Source organism: Leptodactylus fuscus, chromosome 2 (assembly GCF_031893055.1).
Source record: "Leptodactylus fuscus isolate aLepFus1 chromosome 2, aLepFus1.hap2, whole genome shotgun sequence".
Classification (NCBI taxonomy): domain Eukaryota; kingdom Metazoa; phylum Chordata; class Amphibia; order Anura; family Leptodactylidae; genus Leptodactylus; species Leptodactylus fuscus.
Window position 1 is genome coordinate 8643848 of NC_134266.1, and position 19490 is coordinate 8663337.

The 19490-nt window shown below is 48.6% G+C and overlaps 3 protein-coding genes across 3 annotated transcripts in view; 1 reads left to right on the plus strand and 2 right to left on the minus strand.

The window, feature by feature from the left end:
* Positions 1-1878: 1878 nt before the first annotated feature.
* On the minus strand, positions 1879-10356 carry FBXO40 (F-box protein 40). The gene is made up of 4 exons (XM_075263336.1): positions 10275-10356; positions 8082-8131; positions 5896-7791; positions 1879-2479 (listed from the first exon to the last, which is right to left on the minus strand). The coding sequence occupies exons 2-4, from the start codon at positions 8082-8084 to the stop codon at positions 2270-2272; spliced, it is 2109 nt and encodes a 702-aa protein (XP_075119437.1). The 5' UTR covers positions 8085-8131; positions 10275-10356; the 3' UTR covers positions 1879-2269.
* A 941-nt stretch (positions 10357-11297) lies between these two features.
* On the minus strand, positions 11298-13717 carry LOC142194296 (uncharacterized). Its single transcript, XM_075263337.1, has 9 exons — positions 13604-13717; positions 13410-13512; positions 12779-12856; positions 12507-12594; positions 12352-12425; positions 12134-12278; positions 11855-12015; positions 11661-11771; positions 11298-11394 (listed from the first exon to the last, which is right to left on the minus strand). The coding sequence occupies exons 1-9, from the start codon at positions 13660-13662 to the stop codon at positions 11308-11310; spliced, it is 906 nt and encodes a 301-aa protein (XP_075119438.1). The 5' UTR covers positions 13663-13717; the 3' UTR covers positions 11298-11307.
* Positions 13718-16995: 3278 nt separating this feature from the next.
* The window catches only part of POLQ (DNA polymerase theta), a 29097-nt gene continuing 26602 nt past the window's right edge, over positions 16996-19490 (plus strand). Inside the window, exons 1-6 of the mRNA XM_075263335.1 lie at positions 16996-17476; positions 17564-17746; positions 18160-18290; positions 18805-18961; positions 19052-19160; positions 19258-19474. Coding sequence (XP_075119436.1) covers positions 16996-17476; positions 17564-17746; positions 18160-18290; positions 18805-18961; positions 19052-19160; positions 19258-19474 — 1278 coding nt within the window. The remainder of the gene's footprint in view (positions 17477-17563; positions 17747-18159; positions 18291-18804; positions 18962-19051; positions 19161-19257; positions 19475-19490) is intronic.

Consider the following 19490-nt stretch of genomic DNA (forward strand, 5'->3'; position numbering starts at 1 on the left):
CAATGAGAGGAGGAGGCGGGGCTTATCCCTGCCGTCCAGCACAGAAGAGAAGAGGAAGAAGCTGCTCCAGGAAAATGAAACTGAAGCTACACAGGTACGTACTGGGGTTACTTATTAATGTCAGGCATTTGGGGGGATTACTTGTGTTTTAGTAACTCCATGTGCCTCATAGTAATAGCAGTTAACCCCATCATCTCCCTGACATTAACCCCTGTTTGCCTCACCATAAGAGTTACTGATATGTGAGACATTTGGGGGTAATAGTAATGAAGATACTTTATTATTACCTCCATGTCTCTCACATATCAGTAACTCTTATGGTGAGGCACACAGGGGTTAATGTGAGGGAGATGATGGGGTTAACTGCTATTAATATGAGGCACATGGAGTTACTAAATTGTAATGCACAGGACCAGATTTTTTTTTATCCACAATTTGTCCTGGTATAGCGGTCAGTGGGTGACAGTATTTAGTCCTGTAGGGGCCACTAAGGGACATAATACTGTGTGCAGGGGGCCACTATTGGGTATAATACTGTGTGCAGGGGCCACTAAGGGACATAATACTGTGTGCAGGGGCCACTATGGGACATAATACTGTGTGCAGGGGCCACTATTGGGTATAATACTGTGTGCAGGGGCCACTAAGGGACATAATACTGTGTGCAGGGGCCACTATGGGACATAATACTGTGTGCAGGGGCCACTATGGGACATAATACTGTGTGCAGGGGCCACTATTGGGTATAATACTGTGTGCAGGGGCCACTAAGGGACATAATACTGTGTGCAGGGGGCCACTATTGGGTATAATACTGTGTGCAGGGGCCACTAAGGGACATAATACTGTGTGCAGGGGCCACTATGGGACATAATAGAGCGCGCAGGAATGCGTAGGAGGGACTCGGTCGAGATCTTCGGTGTCGGGGGGGCCCCATGTCAAAAGTTCGCCACGGGGCCCCGCCATTCCTAGTTACGCCACTGGTGCCCAGGCTACAGATTACACATCTACTTGGCATCTATTCACACAACTAGTAGAGGTGCAGCCTGGCAATGAGTGGTATTGTACATGCGATTACTGTGACACAGGCGCAATGTATACAGGTATCACTGAATAATAATTATTATTACAATTGCTCAGAAACAAGGGAATCTTGATGATATTTGGGAAGTGCAAAAGGACTCACAATGGAGGAGCATATACATTGGGCAGCCTCCTGTATACCCCCTTCTGGCTGACTAAGACTAAGACCCCATAAAACTTAGTGCATTGCGTTTTTTTTCCACAACATTTTTCTTTGCATGTTTGCAGACTTTTCCTCTGCAGACTTTAAGCCCTTATTTCAACTATACAGAAAATGCCGCTATACCGCTATAAATGACATGTTGGGTTTTTGAACACACGGCTCTTCTGCTGCAGATTTCTTCTGCAATGTGTAAATGGGTTTAACCATAATCTCATTCAATTTGCAGATGATGCATTTTTGCAATGTAGAACTTCAGCCTAAATGTGACTTTTTAGCTTTGGTGTAATAACTCACTATTTGGGGTTCCACTTTCAATTTTCAGTAGGGCCACATATTGTCTAAAACCGGCCCTGACTTCAGTCACTGATTTTGACTCCTCTCTGTGACATCTACTTTCTGACTGTTTCCGTCCTCTCTGTTATTCTGCACCCTGATTCTCACTGGAGTCCGGGGGGGCTCTTGTGTAATGCAGGGAAGCTGAGGCTGGAGGTCACTCCGAGCACTTATATCTCAGGCATTATGACAGAAGTTCTGGTGTCATCTCTCTAATAATGACGGTATCAGTATGACTGTCCAGTAAGAGCTAACAGAGGACTGATGTTCATGTGTACGACAATCACTGAGGTCACATATTAGAGATTTCACGCTGTGATTTTATTCATGTTACATAAGAGCTCCAGACCAGAGATCATATAATAGCAGCAGAGCAATGGAGCGACCTCCTGGAATATAAGACATTATTCACACGGCCAAGTGTGCAGTCTGAGGGGGTTCCGATTCTCCGTTCTATTCCAAGGATTATGGAGCATTACAAGATCCGTGACAATAGTACAGAACAGATTGGAACTGGCCATTGAAGTCGGTATAAGATGGAAGACACCGGGATCTCATCTGCCTTCCATTATAAATCAGAACCCCCTCGAGCTGCACACTTAGCCTTAGCCCATATTACACAAGGTGCAGGTGAATATGGCGGTTGCGTTCTTTTTTGCCTTGCAGTGGGGGTGAGGCCTGTGCCGCCATTCACGGTCGCAGCTTCTTCTTAAGGTTTAGTAGACTCTCCTTCTTCTTCTTCTCCTCCTTCTCAGGACCATACAGGCTGGGGAGCTGGAATCGGTCCTTCTTCTTCTCCTGGGTGTTAAAGGGACAAACCTTCAGGTGTTCAGACATGGAGGAGATGTCGTTGAGCGTCCACTGCTGCACCGGAGAGAAGAGGCTGCTGAAGTTCCAGACCTGGAAGACGAGGAGGGAAACAACGTCATGGCGGCTTCTACATGTGGAGAACAGCAGGGTGGATACAGGAGATAATGTCACTGCTCATTAGGGGGTGCTCCTAAAAATTCTAACCACCAACTCTTGGCAACTTTAGACTCTCGCCCCTCCATTCCTGAGTAATCAGTGCTGTTGGATTCAGCACCCAATGTTATAAATAGGCTCTATATAGTCAACTAATGGCAGAGCCGGAGCCGGTGCAACTCTGCAGCAAGGAGCCACTGCCCAGCGATCCCCTAATAATAAGTCAGGGCTGGGGCCCACTGAAAGATCCTCCAAGGGCCCGTTCTGACACTGCTGGAGGGTCAGGCTTGCAGGACTTTTTCATTTGGTGATTTTCCAACAATCAACAAATGTGAACAAAGCCTTAGCTGAAAGGTGGGCCCTAAGAATGACTTCCTCTAGTGGGCCCTTGGTATTCTAGTCTGACCCTGGACAGGGGACCAGTGGGTCAGGGGGGCCTATAACTGCTCCTGCACGAGGGGCCCTCAGCTGTCTGTGTCCTGTCCTAGCAGAACACAAAGTGAGACCAGAGTCTGAGTCAGATGGTGATAAGTCTTTATTATACGGTAATATATGAAGTTATTACATGTTATTATCTTCCAGTAGAATGTGGAGCTGTCATATAGGTATAAGGTTAGAATACTGAAAGTGAAAGTAGAAGCTCTGACAAGTCTGCTGGGAAAATCTAATGTCAGATTCTGAAGATCAACCGGTGGAATTTACAAAATCAAATCCAGTTATAGATTTGGCAGCTGACACTGTATATGAACGGTTATGTGCAAAGGTTTTAGGCCGGTGTGTGAAAAATGCTGCAAATTATATTCAATGTTCTATTGAGTATTTTGCGCCTTCTCATCGGTTTTCTATGGTCTATTGTGTAGAAAATCTGGCTATAGGTGATTTCCAGATCATCCCATTCTTGTTTTCTTTAAATTATACAGAAAATTTTGGGGAATTGTGTGATGACCTGAATTGTAACCGCTGCTTTTTTTATTGCAAGTTACTAACATATCTGACTATAATCCATATAATGCTGCAATTATAGTGAAAACACCCAGTACTGATACTGCCATACAGTCCCAACAAGTATGTGTCCCGGGCACTATCCTGGGCACTGCAGGTGTTTTTTTTTTCCGTTGTTTCTTCCAATAGATAGCAGCCAATATTTTGCTCACCAGTCCACAATCCTGCACAGAGCGTCTCCCCAATCCTCCAGCGGACTCACATTACTTGCAGATGCTGGACAGTATTACAACCTCTCACCCTGCTGTTGTGCAGCATCAGGGTGTGATGTGTGGTGGCAGGATGGGAGACCAATGAGAAGAGGCCATTCATTATTGGCATAATCGTATAGGTAATGGCCTACTGTTACTGTGAGGGGGCTGGGAAAGGGAGCATTATACTGTCTGGGAGTTGGTAAAGGAAGCATTTTACTAAGGGGGCATTATACTTTATGAGCAGGGAATGCTAGGACAGCATTATCCTACAGTCCCTGACAAAAGTTCTGTCGCTTCTCCATGCTGTGGAATCAAAAGCTTGCAACCTGACTTTAAATTCATCTATTGGTTTAAGAAATATGAAAGCTTTAACCCTCTGGCGAAATATTGATCATTTAATGAACACAGAAAGGTCAGATTTTGGCAAGACAAAAGTTTTGTCGCCTTGTCAAATAATGCCCCCAATCCTAGTGTACAGCCTCGCCAGTGCTCACTAATTGATCGGTTAATTAGTGGGGGTGTATAAAAAGAACTCCAGCACCCCAAACCTTCACTTGAACTGCAACTTCACCTCTGACAACATGCCAAAAATCAACCCTGCGACCAAAGCCTTGATTATCAAGAGGCTGAAGACCAGATCCACTGCAGAGGTGGCTGCACCTTTAATGTGTCTCAACGTCAAGTACAAAGAATTAAAAAAAATATTTGACCAGACTGGAGATGTTTTTGACAAGCCCAGGTCCGGCAGACCCCGCAAGACAACTGCTCAGGAGGAACGTTCTTCGCTATTCCTGATGACTTCATCAATAAATTGAATGAATCATTGTCGAAACGCATGGATGCCGTCCTGTAAGCTCATGGAAGTCACACAAAATATTAACTATGGCTCTAATAGCACCACAACGTCATTCACCAATGTTATGAAACATATCTTTGTATTTGAACTGAATTATTGGTTTGATTTTCACATTACTTTATGTGAGCGACAACACTTTTGTCTTGCCAAAATCTGACCTTTCTGTGTTCATTAAATGATCAATATTTCGCCAGTGAAGCCAATTTATTTTCTTAATAGCAAACACATTTGGGAGGTTTCCGCTTTCATAGGAGTCATTTCTAAAACCAATAGATGAATTTAAAGTCCGGTTATAAGCTTTTGATTCCACAACATGGAGAAGCGACAGAACTTTTGTCAGGGACTGTACGTGGAGGCCTTTAAAGGTGGCATTATCCTATGTGGGAAGCCAGTAAAAGAGGCATTATACTTTGTGGGACTGGTAAAGTGAGCATTATATTGTGTGGGGGCATTATACAGATCTTTTGACCTGTCATCTACCTAAAAATTTTTGAGGTCCACTATATGATACTGATCCTTCCTTTCATGAAAATTGCATGGTAGCTCAGGGGTTAGCACTGTTGGGGGCTCAGGAGTTAGCACTGTCGGGGGCTCAGGGGTTAACACTTGGTGGCTCAGGCATTTGTAGTGTTGGGGACTCAGGGGTTAGCACTGTTGGTGGCTCAGGGGTGAGCACTGTTGGTGGTCCAGGGGTTAGCACTGTCGGTGGCTCAGGGGTTAGCACTGTTGGATTCTCAGGGGTTAGCACTGTTGGTGGCTCAGGGGTTAGCACTGTTGGTGGTCCAGCGGTTAGCACTGTCGGTGGCTCAGGGGTTAGCACTGTTGGATTCTCAGGGGTTAGCACTGTTGGTGGCTCAGGGGTTAGCACTGTTGGTGGTCCAAGGGTTAGCACTGTTGGTGGCTCAGGGGTTAGCACTGTCGGAGGCTCAGGGGTTAACACTTGGTGGCTCAGGGTTTAGCACTGTTGGTGGCTCAGGGGTTAACACTTGGTGGCTCAGTGGTTAGCACTGTTGGTGGCTCGGGGTTAGCACTGTTGGTGGCTCAGGCATTTGCAGTGTTGGGGGCTCAGGGGTTAGCACTGTTGGGAGCTAGGGAATTTACACTGTGAGACCTACTGGGGACAGTGATAGACAATATCTGTAACGTGCTGCGGAATATATTATAAAATAAATAAATACATTGGATATTCTGGGAGGCCACACCCACATTCCCTTAAAACTATTTTCAGATCTTGTCAACTATGTATTATCTATGGATATATCTAGATTCACCCCCAAACCCATAACTAAGGACATGCCAACCTTTTTCCGACATCTCCATGAAGATCCACCATGTGAATAAGTCTTCTTCTCCCAGTACAGGTGAACCATCCCCCTCTCCTGTAACAATGAGGCACAGATGTCTCTCATGAGGGAAGACACCTGTGAGAACTGACACAGGCTGAAGCTGTCAAGGAATCCGGCGATATGTTGAAGGACCTCCAACGGCAGGTTGCTCAGAGAGTCCTTGCTCTTCCCTCGATGGCTTCTAGACAGATTAGGTCTTACACCTTCATATAAAGTCTCATCAACCAGTGGTTTTATTGCAAATGTCTTCATGTGTTTGTTGTAGATGACCTGTGACCTTTGTCCCGCAGTCCCAAACCTTGTTTGAAGAAAGGTGCAACCCAAGTAGGAAAGTGGGCAACGCTGCTGGAACCAACCACTAAGGCAGGACTGTATGTCAGAGTGGACGTTCCTAAAATGTGAAGCAAACTCATCCCGGCGAAAGAAGAGGTCACAGGAGAACGTGAAGGAGGAGTTAGACTTGTTGTGCTTACTGCTCACACACTCACTCTCTACGTCCAAGCACAGGCCTAAACGCCTCATGTTCTTCTCGGCAAGAAGGTCTTGTAAAACTGTCTTGTTGGTGAATGGATCTACCCCAAAATCAAAGGTCTGGGTTCCAAACTCAATGAGCAAGCCATCAATGGCTTTCATCTGAGATACAACATGACCCCTCAGCTCCCTCTCGAGGGCCACCAGTAAAGTAGAGTAAATGGTATCAGTCAGCGGCAGCTTGTCTACTGGGACTCCAAGGTCAGACGTGTCCACCAGTTTCTGAGCTTTCTCTTTCTTGTGGCTCTCATCCGCAAGTCTGGCTCTCCTTCCGCCATAGCTTGTTGGTATTTTGAAGGTGTGCACAGTCTTCAGAGTCTGGGGCTCCAGCTGACCATAAACAAAGTCTTTATCTTTAGGGGTACAGGCAGCCATCTGTCCAAATCGTATCAGCATGCTGCCATGGTGCACCAGGTACATGTTGTAACTGCCACAATCCACCTCAGACTTCAGTCTTTCCAGAACGCCCTCTTGCCAAGGAGCAAACCCAGTCTTCTCCAGATTCACCATATCCAACTTTGCAATTTCTTCAGATTTTTTCCCATCAACTGGTCCTTGATTTTTCCCTTCTTCTTCTTTGGGTTTGTTGTCAGGTTGTTTGCTGGTGTCAGGTGGCTTGCTGCCACTGGCCTGTTCCGTAGCAGACTGAAGGACCTCGGCCGCTTTCATCTCTTTGCTAAACATAGCGTCCCACGATTTGAATTTATCACAATCTAAGCCATACAGTCCCCGAGCCAGGGCCTCTCGCTCAAACTGGGTCAGTCCACCAGGCTCCTCTTTGCGCACGTCTACGTTCGCAGGATCTGAGCCCCCTGTGGCACCACTATCCTGCTCCGCCTCTGATAGACCTGAGGTTATCGTGTCTTTTGGATCCTCTGAGAGCTCTGGATAAAGAGGAGCCATTTTCAAGGAGTTAAAGAGAATCTTCTGGTCTCTGAGTGTTAGAGCCACGTCCAGACTTTCAGCTTCTTCCTGCAGGAGGTTCTTATAAAGCGTCTTGTCTTTGTCGATGGTGGGCCACCGGTTCCAGTCCATGGAGCAGCAGACCACACTAGCTGGACAGACCTTCAGGTGCTTCGCCTGCTTGCATCGAGCCATGGAGAAGGGGCAGCCAAAGACAGAGTTCAGGCAGGGCACCCACTCATTGGGGCACAGAAGGTGATGTTCCTCCTCTTTGCACATGTGGAAGGTGGCGCCACAGTGGAGTTTGCAGCTGATCATTACACAGGAGGTGCCCGTGTTGACAGGGGCATTGCAGCGCTTGTTGAAGCAGTTCTGGCAGTGCCTGTGCTGCCCTGCGGGAGGCCGCTGGGTCCTTCCCTAAGGTCCATAAGAAAAAATATGATCAAAATTTGTAAAAAACATAATTTCCTATCACTATATAACACTAGGAGCTCATAAGATCCATTGACCTCTCCATTGTCTGCTCATCAGGTCATTTTTCTCCTCCATTCATTTCTGGAGCTGCATTATGTAAATACTGCAATGCATTATGGGAGCTCAGAAGACTAGGCGATCAGCTGCCACTAACCAGACTGCCCCCTAGAGGCCACCGGCATGATGGCAGTGTCATAGTGATAAGATGTAGGAGTGATCATCATGTTACTCACCATGGTCGTCGATCTGTCCTCTCTGTCAGAAATTATTCAGATGTCATCAGCTGTGAAGAGAGAAGTTTACAAGAACTGCTCAAGATCAGGGAAATGCCAAATACCCTGGCCAAGGACACAGCACAGAGGGATATACACTAGGAGGGGCACTGGGGTAATAAGACAGAGGGATATACACTATGAGGAGTACAGGGGGCATCAGGGTAATAACACAGAGGGATATACAGTATGAGGGGTACAGGGGCACCGGGGTAATAAGACAGAGGGATATACACTATGAGGGGTATAGGGGCACCAGGGTAATAACACAGAGGGATATACAGTATGAGGGGTACAGAGGCACCGGGGTAATAAGACAGAGGGATATACACTAGGAGGGGTACAGGGGCACCAGGGTAATAACACAGAGGGATATACACTATGAGGGGTATAGGGGCACCAGGGTAATAACAGAGGGATATACACTATGAGGGGTATAGGGGCACCAGGGTAATAACAGAGGGATATACACTATGAGGAGTACAGGGGGCATCAGGGTAATAACACAGAGGGATATACAGTATGAGGGGTACAGGGGCACCGGGGTAATAAGACAGAGGGATATACACTAGGAGGGGTACAGGGGTACTGGGGTAATAAGACAGAGGGATATACACTATGAGGGGTACAGGGGGCATCCGGGTAATAATACAGAGGGATATACACTAATGAGGAGTATAGGGGGCACTGGGGTAATAACACAGAGGGATATACACTATGAGGGGTACAGGGGCACCGGGGTAATAAGACCGAGGGATATACACTATGAGGGGTACAGGGGCACCAGGGTAATAACACAGAGGGATATACACTATGAGGGGTATAGGTGGCACTGGGGTTATAAGACAGAGGGATACACACTATGAGGAGTACAGGGGGCAGCGGGGTAATAAGACCGAGGGATATACACTATGAGGGGTACAGGGGCACCAGGGTAATAACACAGAGGGATATACACTATGAGGGGTATAGGGGCACCAGGGTAATAACAGAGGGATATACACTATGAGGGGTACAGGGGCACCAGGGTAATAACACAGAGAGATATACACTATGAGGGGTATAGGGGCACCAGGGTAATAACAGAGGGATATACACTATGAAGGGTGCAGGGGCACCGGGGTAATAACACAGAAATATACACTATGAGGGGTACAGGGGCACTGAGGTAATAACACAGAGGGATATACACTATGAGGGGTACAGGGGGCATTGGGGTAATAACACAGAGGGAAATACACTATGAGGGGTATAGGGGGCACCAGGGTAATAACAGAGTGATATACACTATGAGGGGTACAGGGGCACCAGGGTAATAACAGAGTGATATACACTATGAGGGGTACAGGGGCACCAGGGTAATAACAGAGGGATATACACTATGAAGGGTGCAGGGGCACTAGGGTAATAATCAGCCCATATTACCCACAGCCTAGGACTGTCTTACTGGTTCCAGAATGGGTGGGAGGTATGGATCATAGTATAGGAGGGGTCATGGTATAGGATGGGTCATAACATTGGAGGGGTCATGATATAGGATAGGGTCATAGTTTAAAAGTTTACTCACACTATAAGAGGGGTCATACTATAGGGGGCTCAGTATTGGAGAGGTTGCAGCAGTAAATACTGTGCACTTTAAGCAGTATATATTGCAGATTAGTATATATAGTGTATGTAATGTATATAATGCATTGTGTATATAGGGTATATAATGTAACTATTGAGCAGAAGTGCACAAGTCAGTGACTATACCTCCCTATGTAACATGACCCCAGCACCCGCTGTATACCTTCTACAATGTATATAATCACTGCTTTCTGCCTGTGTTGCCCCCTCCTAAATCTGTACTGTGCACCCACACCCCACGTGGATCTCACATTAGTCTCTATGCGGTGCGCCCTGTACCCCTCACAGTGTGTATAGCTCTGAGCCATGACCCTGGTGCCCCTGTATACCTTCTGTAGTATATATGGCTCAGGGACAGTGTGGCCCGCACCTCTTTTTGTCCTGTGTATCAGTCTTTATACTATGACCTCTGCGTCCCCCTCCTTTCCTGTCCTTGTATCTCTGCACCCTCAGACACTCTCTGTCCCCTCCCATCCTGGTATCTCTGCACCCCTCACCCTTTATAAGTCACTCTCGGGGTCTTCTCACCTGCAGATGGGGCCCGGTCACTTTTCTGCCTCTTTTGCCCTCATTGTCCTGGCTTGTGCAGCCGCTGGGTCATGTGGACATTTATAAATAGCTGTCCCTGGTCAGCATGTGCTCCTCGCCGATCTCCGCTTACACGGCTGCTGCCCCATTAACCCTCTCCTGACAGCGAGCTGATATCTCACAGGAGGGGCCACCAATGTGTCAGGGGTAGACTGGGCTTTATAACCCATGGAGCAGGAGTGTAATGTGGGGCCCCAGGGGATAGGTGTGTGGCCCTCAGCTCTGAGCGGTGGAGTCCAGGGGGATAGTCACATGGTGGCCACAGGGGGCGCTGCACCTCAGAACATGATCCATCAGGTGCAGGCTCAGAGAGGGAATCCTATGAATAGGAGTGTATACCACCATAGTGTCTGGATGCTTCAGTTCTGATGAAGATACATATGGGCGATATGAGTGACATGTGTGAACACTGCCCTTTATTTTCTTGTGTAGGTTTCAGCCACTGTTGGGTCAGACTTTTAGTCCCAAACATGGATTCTTATGCCTATTGTTTTGGTTTTTTTGCCCATTACACTTCTGTGGGCGCCTTCCTGCAACTTTGGAGTGAAGGACTGATGAATGAATGAATTAAGACTGATGTTAAGAATGGAGCGTCTTAAGGCCCCCCCCCCCCCCCTTGTGTTTACCCCAACGTTCTTTTGTTTCCCCCTCCATATGGAGCCACCACTAGGGGGAGCTCAGTGCGCAGTGTTTATACAGCTCCTGCTGATCTCTAGGCTACAAATCCTTGTGGTACGAGTCTCCCCCTAGAGGCAGAACTTATCACAACAAGGTAATTCCTGCCCCTGAGGGGCCGCCGCAGCTGCTGCTCACATCTTTAGTGCATTAACCCCCAAAATGGTTGGTGAGAAACTCCAGAACGAGATTTATGCGGTTAATAAATAACTTTATTACATATAACAATTACATTTGGAGATTCTCTTTTTATCTCAGAATACAGAAGAGATGATGATGATGGCGCTCCGAGTCCTCGCTATCTTGTACTTTGGCGCTGCTTTGATGTAAACTTGATGTCGCTCTCCATTTGGTTAATTTGCCGTGTTATTTGTTGTATGAGAACCTGGAGAGGAAATATGTGAAAGATCTCAGGTGGCAAATCCTAGAGACCTGGTTGCTGGAGGACTACAAGTCACAGCAGTACTCAAGAAAAACCTGTGAGGGTCTTCAGCCCACCAAGTGCCATTCACTGGCAGAAAGCAGAGATCTAATAAATTCCAAGACGTCAGAATAAAGATCACTGCGACAGTCTCCGGTCCTTTACTTATGTTTTATAGTAAATTGCACTGGCCCGTACCTTGCGCCGCCCCCCCCCCGCCGCATACTCACACTGACATGGCGCTGACAGGTCTGTAGCTCCTCCCTCTGGTGGACACCGACGCCACCTGCTGGATACTCACTGGCACTGCTGCGGACAGTTTCATTTGTTCTGTAAGATTCCTGAAGGGATGAGAAGATCTAAAGTGTAAGCGGTTCTGACCCAATATAGTTCAGGCCTATGCCAAGTTTATGGGTCTACATACAGGATGCTCGCTCCTCCCCGCCCGCCTGCTCTGCTGCCATGCTTCCCGCAGAATATCCTCATAATCCTCCAAGTCTTCAGCATCAGGACAAGAGGAGATCTGCTGGTCCACCAGAGTCTTCAGGGTAACGCTTCCTTGTTTAATGGCTTCTAGCTCCAGATCTGTGTCATAGAAGAACAATCATAAGACCAAGGTACGAGTAGTGGAGATATCAGACCTAGAGATGTATAGGACAGACAAAGGATGATGGGAGCGTAGTGCATGGTCGCCCTCACTTACTGGCTCTCTCCAGGTGTCTGGTGACATCTCGTGCCCGACGCTCCAGGCCGCTCAGTCGGGTCCCCATAGCCCGGAGATAGAGCTGATGAGTCTCCAAATCCTTCTTCAGAGAATTCTTCAGCTGCTGGATTGAGCCCAGAAGACCCTGGTGAGGGTAAAAGTGTCTGTTAGCACTCTGGACATCAGTGGGGTAGATGGGCAGTGCTGCTGCCACTCACCGGTTTCTGTCTCTGGTCAAATCGCTCTTCCTTCTCTGATAGGTCGCCAGTCTGCTCCAGATCACATACACAGTCTGCTGGAGACAGAACAGATCACTGCTGGGACCCCTGTATTCCTGACAAGGAGACCCCCAAGGTATCAGGCATATCCTCACCATGTAGGTCTATAGAGTGTCTGCGCTCCTCCAACCTCCGACGCACCGCCCGACGACTGCTGCATTTCTGCCTTTTGTCTGGAGACACCTGAGAAGGAACCAGGACATTTCAGCTTCAAATTTGGGGCATTAGAACAATAAATCTCAGATCCCATTATCTGGGCCCAGATTGGAGAAGAGGCTTCATACTGGGACACAGCCCAAAATGTACAATGAGGTGTCAGAACTATTAAAGAGCAAGCAACGCCAGTACAGAAGTGACCCCCACTGACCTCCGACTCCACCGCCTGGCACCCTCTGCAGGACAGGCACATGCTCTGCGGCCTCGGGACCAACACACTAGAGCACACCTGCAAGGGAAACTGTCAGTAAGGAGAGATTTCACCAGACATAAGAGGGTGCTGACCAGAGTGCTGATATTGGATTAACAGGAGCCTGGCACTGAGATCGTCAAGGGATTTTCTGAGAATAACGAAGGAAAAAAAAAAAAAACAAAACAAAACAACACACAAATTGGCCATCTGATGGGGACCTGTGATGCATCGGCAGTGACGTCACCTGAGACTCTGCACTGTGGCCCAGCCAGTGTTGAAGGCGGAAGGGGGGGGGGGTAGATGTGTGGCATTTAACTTTGTGACTCACCTGGAGCCCCTCCCCCTCCTCCCAGAAATCCCCTTTAATGCCCGCTAAACCCAACCCTCTCCAATGTAAAAAGAAAAGCAGAGTCAGACTGACGGATACCAACATGCTGATTTTTCTGGTCTTAGAAGTCCTACTGGTCCGAAGAGTCAGAAAACATGGCCGCTCAGCTGACAGCCAGGAGCAGTGTATGGACAGATTTGGGCTTTCCCTAGGGCAGCAGTCATGTGCCCATCATCTTTTTCCTTTGTAAAACACATTCACCTCTAGGAGATCCTGGAGCCGCGGCAGCACCGTCACCAACTTATTCCAGCAACGCATCATATCCAGCTGCAGGAACAGACCTCGTAACAGCTGGAAGGGAGATCTGTGTATGGGAAGATCAAGGTTAGCGAGATAATGGGGGCCACAAACTTAGTCGCATGATGAAGTACTACAGTGTTATCCATTATACTCACTCCAGGGCTGCTCTGTGCCTTTGCTCCTCCTCGTGACACCTGGCAAGTATCTGGAACATCGGGGAGAAAACCAGAGCCAGAGAGCAGGAATCCTGCAGAGAAGACGCCTGACATCTACAGGACAAGGGAGCCGCCCGCGCAGAGCCACAATCTGTAAGAAGCTGAGATACGGGATGTGGATGAACATGACATATACTGAAGGATCTGCAGCGTACAGGGAAGGAAATAAATATTTGATCCCTTGCTGATTTTGATGAGAAAACTTGAGCTCTTTGGCATTAACTCAACTCATTGTGTTTGGAAGAAGAGAAATGCTGCCTATGACCCAAAGAACACCGACCCCACTACCAAGCATGGAGGGGGGAAACATTAGGTTTTGGGGGTTTCTCTGCTAAGGGCACAGGACTACTTCACTGCATCAATGGGGAAATGGATAAGGCCATGTACCGTAAAATCCTGAGTGACAACCTCCTTAGCTCCGCCAGGACATTAAATATGGGCCATGGCTGGGTCTTCCAACAGGACAATGACCCAAAACATACAGCCAAGGCAACAAGGGAGTGGCTCAAAACGAAGCCCAGTAAGGTCATGGAGGGGCCTAGCCGGTGTCCAGACCCTAATCCCATAGAAAACTTATGGAGTTGCCAAGTGACAACCTCAAAATCTTAATGATTTAGGGATGATCTGCAAAGAGGAGCGGACCAAAATTCCTCCTGACGTGTCTGACATGTGCGCAAACCTCATCATCAACTACAAGAAACGTCTGACTGCTGAGCGCCAACAAGGGTTTTACCAACAAGAATTAAGTTTTGTTCGCCGGAGGGGTCACATACTTATTTCTCTCCGAAAAATGATAATAAATTTACAAAAAAAAAAAAAAAAAAAAAAACTTATACAATGTGATTTTCTGGATTTTATTTTTGATATTCTATCTCTCACTGTTAAAATTAACCTCCCCTTAAAATTATAAACTGTTCATGTCTTTGTCAGTGGGCAAATGTACAAAACTGGCATGGGAGCAAATACTTATTTCCTTCACTATAAATAAGTGGTCGCAAGGCCTCACCTCTTCCAGCAGCTTCACACAGTCATGGACGGGCGTTCTGTATGGAGAGTGGCCCAGTACCCGCTGCCTGGACATCCCCATCAGGTCACAGCAGTCGTGTCTGCAGAGAGGAGAACAGGGGTAAATCACTGCATACTAGTGCCTGGCAGAAAGATAAGATGGACACAGCAGCAGGGTGCGTTACTATACACCTGCATTGCACCAAGCCCTACAGCTGTGAGGCCAGAACACGACCAATCCACTGGGAGGAAACAAGGAAAGATCTTATAGTGTGACAGCAGAGATATATAGAGATCCTCCTATATGGAGCCGGAATATTCCTCTAGTTACCTGTAGTGCACCTTCTTTCTGTTGTCTTTGGGACTGGAGGGAAACCAAAAGTTCTCGTAGAATTTCTGCTCCATTGTTTATGCAGAAGGGACCGAACCTAAAGAGACTGGAAACCATCACCTTTATGAGAACTTCTGTACAGAATTAAGGAATATTAACAGAGGAGGGCTCAGTATACATTGTGTACCATCCTGAATTATACTCCAGAGCTGCACTCACTATGTACATACAGTAAAGGATAAGTAATGTATGTACACAGTGACTGCACCAGCAGAATAGTGAGCGCAGCTCTGGAGTATAATACAGGATAAGTAATGTAATGTATGTACACAGTGACTGTACCAGCAGAATAGTGAGCGCAGCTCTGGAGTATAATACAGGATAGGTAATGTAATGTATGTATACAGTGACTGTACCAGCAGAATAGTGAGCGCAGCTCTGGAGTATAATACAGGATAAGTAATGTATGTACACAGTAACTGTACCAGCAGAATAGTGAGCGCAGCTCTGGGGTATAATACAGGATAAGTAATGTAATGTATGTACACAGTGACTGTACCAGCAGAATAGTGAGCGCAGCTCTGGAGTATAATACAGGATAAGTAATGTAATGTATGTATACAGTGACTGTACCAGCAGAATAGTGAGCGCAGCTCTGGAGTATAATACAGGATAAGTAATGTAATATATGTACACAGTGACTGTACCAGCAGAATAGTGAGCGCAGCTCTGGAGTATAACCCAGATACTGCTGATGATCAGCTAATAGGTCACACTGCCGATAGGGGAACAGACAAGTACAGGACATAACCACAGACAGCCCACAGTTCAAAGGGGAGGGAACCGCTGACATACAAGAAGACACAGATGGCCTATACCCCTCAAACATGGACAAGATGCCAAGTCTCTCTCCATAGTGATAAGACTATACAGACACAATACCTATAATATCAGAGGGTGCCGGTTATGTTTTTGTCGTGTTGCTCCCCACATATAGGACAGATGTGCCAGGTTTTTTTCCCCCCTCCAATGTTTTGGTTCAGCCTCCACCCCAACCATAGGAAGGCCATCCATACTGACTGACTGACTGACTGACTGACAACTCTGCAGCCACCAGACCGCACACACTATCCGGTTGTCAGTGACCCCCTACCACTCACCTGAGCCCAGAACAGCTGACTGCTCCCTCACTCCCTACTGCCTGGTTATAACATAGGGATCAGCTGACCTCATTACAGGTTAACCCTTTGCAGGCTGATGAAGATTTAGTTAGTTCCCCCCTCCCCCCCTTTCTCCCGTTTTGTAGTTATTTCCCACATATTATGCCACATAAGGGATATACAATGACTATCAGAGGAGGTCTCATTAACCCTGTAGCTGCTGAGAAGGAAAACTCTCATGGAATGGGTTAATCAACCCACTGTATGAAGTTGCTGCCCACAACAAAGATGGCGGCGGCGCGGTCAGCGGGTCGCAGCGGTGATGACGTGTACCGGCGCGCGTAGTTCAAACCTGTCAGGGCTGCGGTTCCGGCCCGAGGAGTCTGATGCGGGGAAACGGGGAGAGGAGGAGGAAGAGGGGGTAAGAACCGGGGCAGACCATTGTATGCGGGAGGTGGAGGGAGCTGACTCAGTGAAGGTGGTTCAGTCCACTGATGACGTCACTACTACAGCAGTGGTAATACTACAAGTCCCAGCATGCCCTGACAGCCAGAGCCTGGGAGTTGTAGTTCTGCCACAGTTGGAGACCCCCAGGCTGCAGACCATTGCTATAGCGACTTGTCACTCCAAGATGGCGGCTATTCGCTCCGTATTCTCAAATCTTCTTGTGTTCTCCGCAGGTTCGGCCATGTCGGGGGTCGTGCGTCCTGATATTACGTCCTCCTCACACAAGGGGACTGAGTCTGAAGATGCGGCTTATAAACTGCAGTTTCCACAGTGATGTGAGAAGTAACCGCCCGCCATACGCTGCGCTAAGTGGATAATAAACCGTCACGATGCAGAAACCGCACCAAGCACCGACTACAAAGGCCAGCCTGGCCACCATCTTGTTTGGGGGAGTAACAGCTAAGGAAAATGATCCTAAGATGGCGGCGGCGGCGAGCACTAAAGGCGTCCTGGGACCCCACAACAGGCGCAAACGTGTCCGGCCGCGCTCCCTGTCCAGCCCGGGCTCCGAGGATTCTGCAAGTCCCTCGAGATCTAAGAAAGTCGCTCTCCATACACACCGCAAGCCCCGACCGCCGAACAGCAGGACTTCACCACGACTCCGGGGTACGGGGGGGTTGGCGGATACCAGCGCCGCCATGTCCAGCTCTAACAAGGACTACATCCTGTTCAGCCCCGGGCAGCAGGCGTCCATCCTGGAGAAGCGCAGCAGGCAGCAGCAAAGCGCCAGCGCCAACCTCTCCGTGTCAGTGCTGGCGCCCCCCTCTGGTCTGGAGCGCTCGCTGCTGGACGGCAGTCTGTCTGCCACAGGTGAATATGGTGGGACATTGATGGGGGAGGGGGTCACTTATTATAGATGATGTAAATGGACTTCTCACGTGTCTGACGTCCTCACAGGACAAGGACTCCACATGGCGGCGCCGGCTGAGCTGGCGGACAAGCTGCTGCTGGAGAGCTGGGGGCTGCCCAGGGCCGTCCTGGACAAGTACGCCAGCCTGGGGGTGCTGCAGATGTTTGAGTGGCAGGCGGAGTGTCTGATGCAGGGCCGGGTGCTGGGAGGGAAGAACCTGGTGTATTCTGGTAAGTGTAGTCCGCCATGTTGTAGGGGATTGTTCTGGATGTGGCGGCCATGTTATAGGGGATTGTTCTGGATGTGGCGGCCATGTTATAGGGGATTGTTCTGGATGTGGCGGCCATGTTATAGGGGATTGTTCTGGATGTGGCGGCCATGTTATAGGGGATTGTTCTGGATGTGGCGGCCATGTTATAGGGGATTGTTCTGGATGTGGCGGCCATGTTATAGGGGATTGTTCTGGATGTGGCGGCCATGTTATAGGGGATTGTTCTGGATGTGGCGGCCATGTTATAGGGGATTGTTCTGGATGTGGCGGCCATGTTATAGGGGATTGTTCTGGATGTGGCGGCCATGTTATAGGGGATTGCTATGTATGTGGCGGTCCCGCACAGGCCATTGACCTCACATTTCTCCTCAGCTCCAACAAGTGCCGGGAAGACTCTGGTGGCTGAATTGCTCATCCTGAAGAGAGTCCTGGAGACGCGCAAGAAAGCCATATTCATCCTGCCATTTGTCTCTGTAGCCAAAGAAAAGACCTTCTACCTGCAGGTAACAGGAGCAGACCATCGTCCTAAAGCCAGTATGCCCTCATAATACGAGGGTGTACTGCCCCCTAGAGGTTATAAGCAGCTGTACTGGGCCCCTAGAGATCAGGACGTGCCGGGTTATGCTGGGCCTCTACAGATCAGAAGGTGCTGTGCTATGCCGGATGCCAAAAAATCAGGAGGCGCCGGGCTATGCTGGATCCATAGAGATCAGGAAGTGTTGGGCTATGTCTGGGCCCCTACAGATCAGGAGGTGCTGGGCCCCTGAAGATGCCAAGCTATGTGCTGAGCCCCTACAGATCAGAAGATGCCAAGCTATGTGCTGGGCCCCTACAGATCAGAAGATGCCAAGCTATGTGCTGGGCCCCTACAGATCAGGAGGTGCTGGGCCCCTGAAGATCAGAAGGTGCCAGGCTATGTGGGCCCCTACAGATCAGGAGGTGCCAGGCTATGTGCTGGACCCCTACAGATCAGGAGGTGCTTTACTTCATGACTTTCTGTAACTTCTTGTCTTCCAGAACCTGTTCCAGGAGGTCGGTGTTCGGGTCGGCGGGTACATGGGCAGCTCCGCTCCGGCCGGGGGCTTCACCTCTCTGGATGTCGCTGTCTGCACCATCGAGAAAGCAAATGGTCTGGTGAACCGACTGATCGAAGAGAACAGGATCGATTTGCTTGGTGTGTACTGAGCTCTGCTACCTGAGGGGAAGGGGAATCTCACCTTGTACAGATGATGATGATGATGGGTGTTGTGGCCTCTTCCTGCAGGCATGATGGTGGTAGACGAGCTGCACATGTTGGGGGATTCGCACCGCGGTTATCTGCTGGAGCTTCTCCTCACCAAGATCCAGTATGTGACTCAGAAAACTGCGGCCAAGTGAGTGGTTTATTATCAGATGATCCCGGGGCGGAGAGCGCCTCCATGTTCTGTGTGGTCACTGCTGGTATTGAATACCATTCTAATCAATTTGTAGGAAGAAAGACTCCAGCGCCTCCCGGCACGAGGTGCAGATTGTGGGGATGAGCGCCACCCTGCCCAATCTCAGCCTGCTGGCATCTTGGCTCAGTGCTGAGCTCTACCACACCGACTTCCGTCCTGTCCCCCTCAAGGAACAAGTCAAAATCAGCAAAACTTTCTACGATTCCTCCATGACCCCGGTGCGGGAGTTTGAGCCCTTACTACATGTGAAGGTCAGAAATGGGGTGT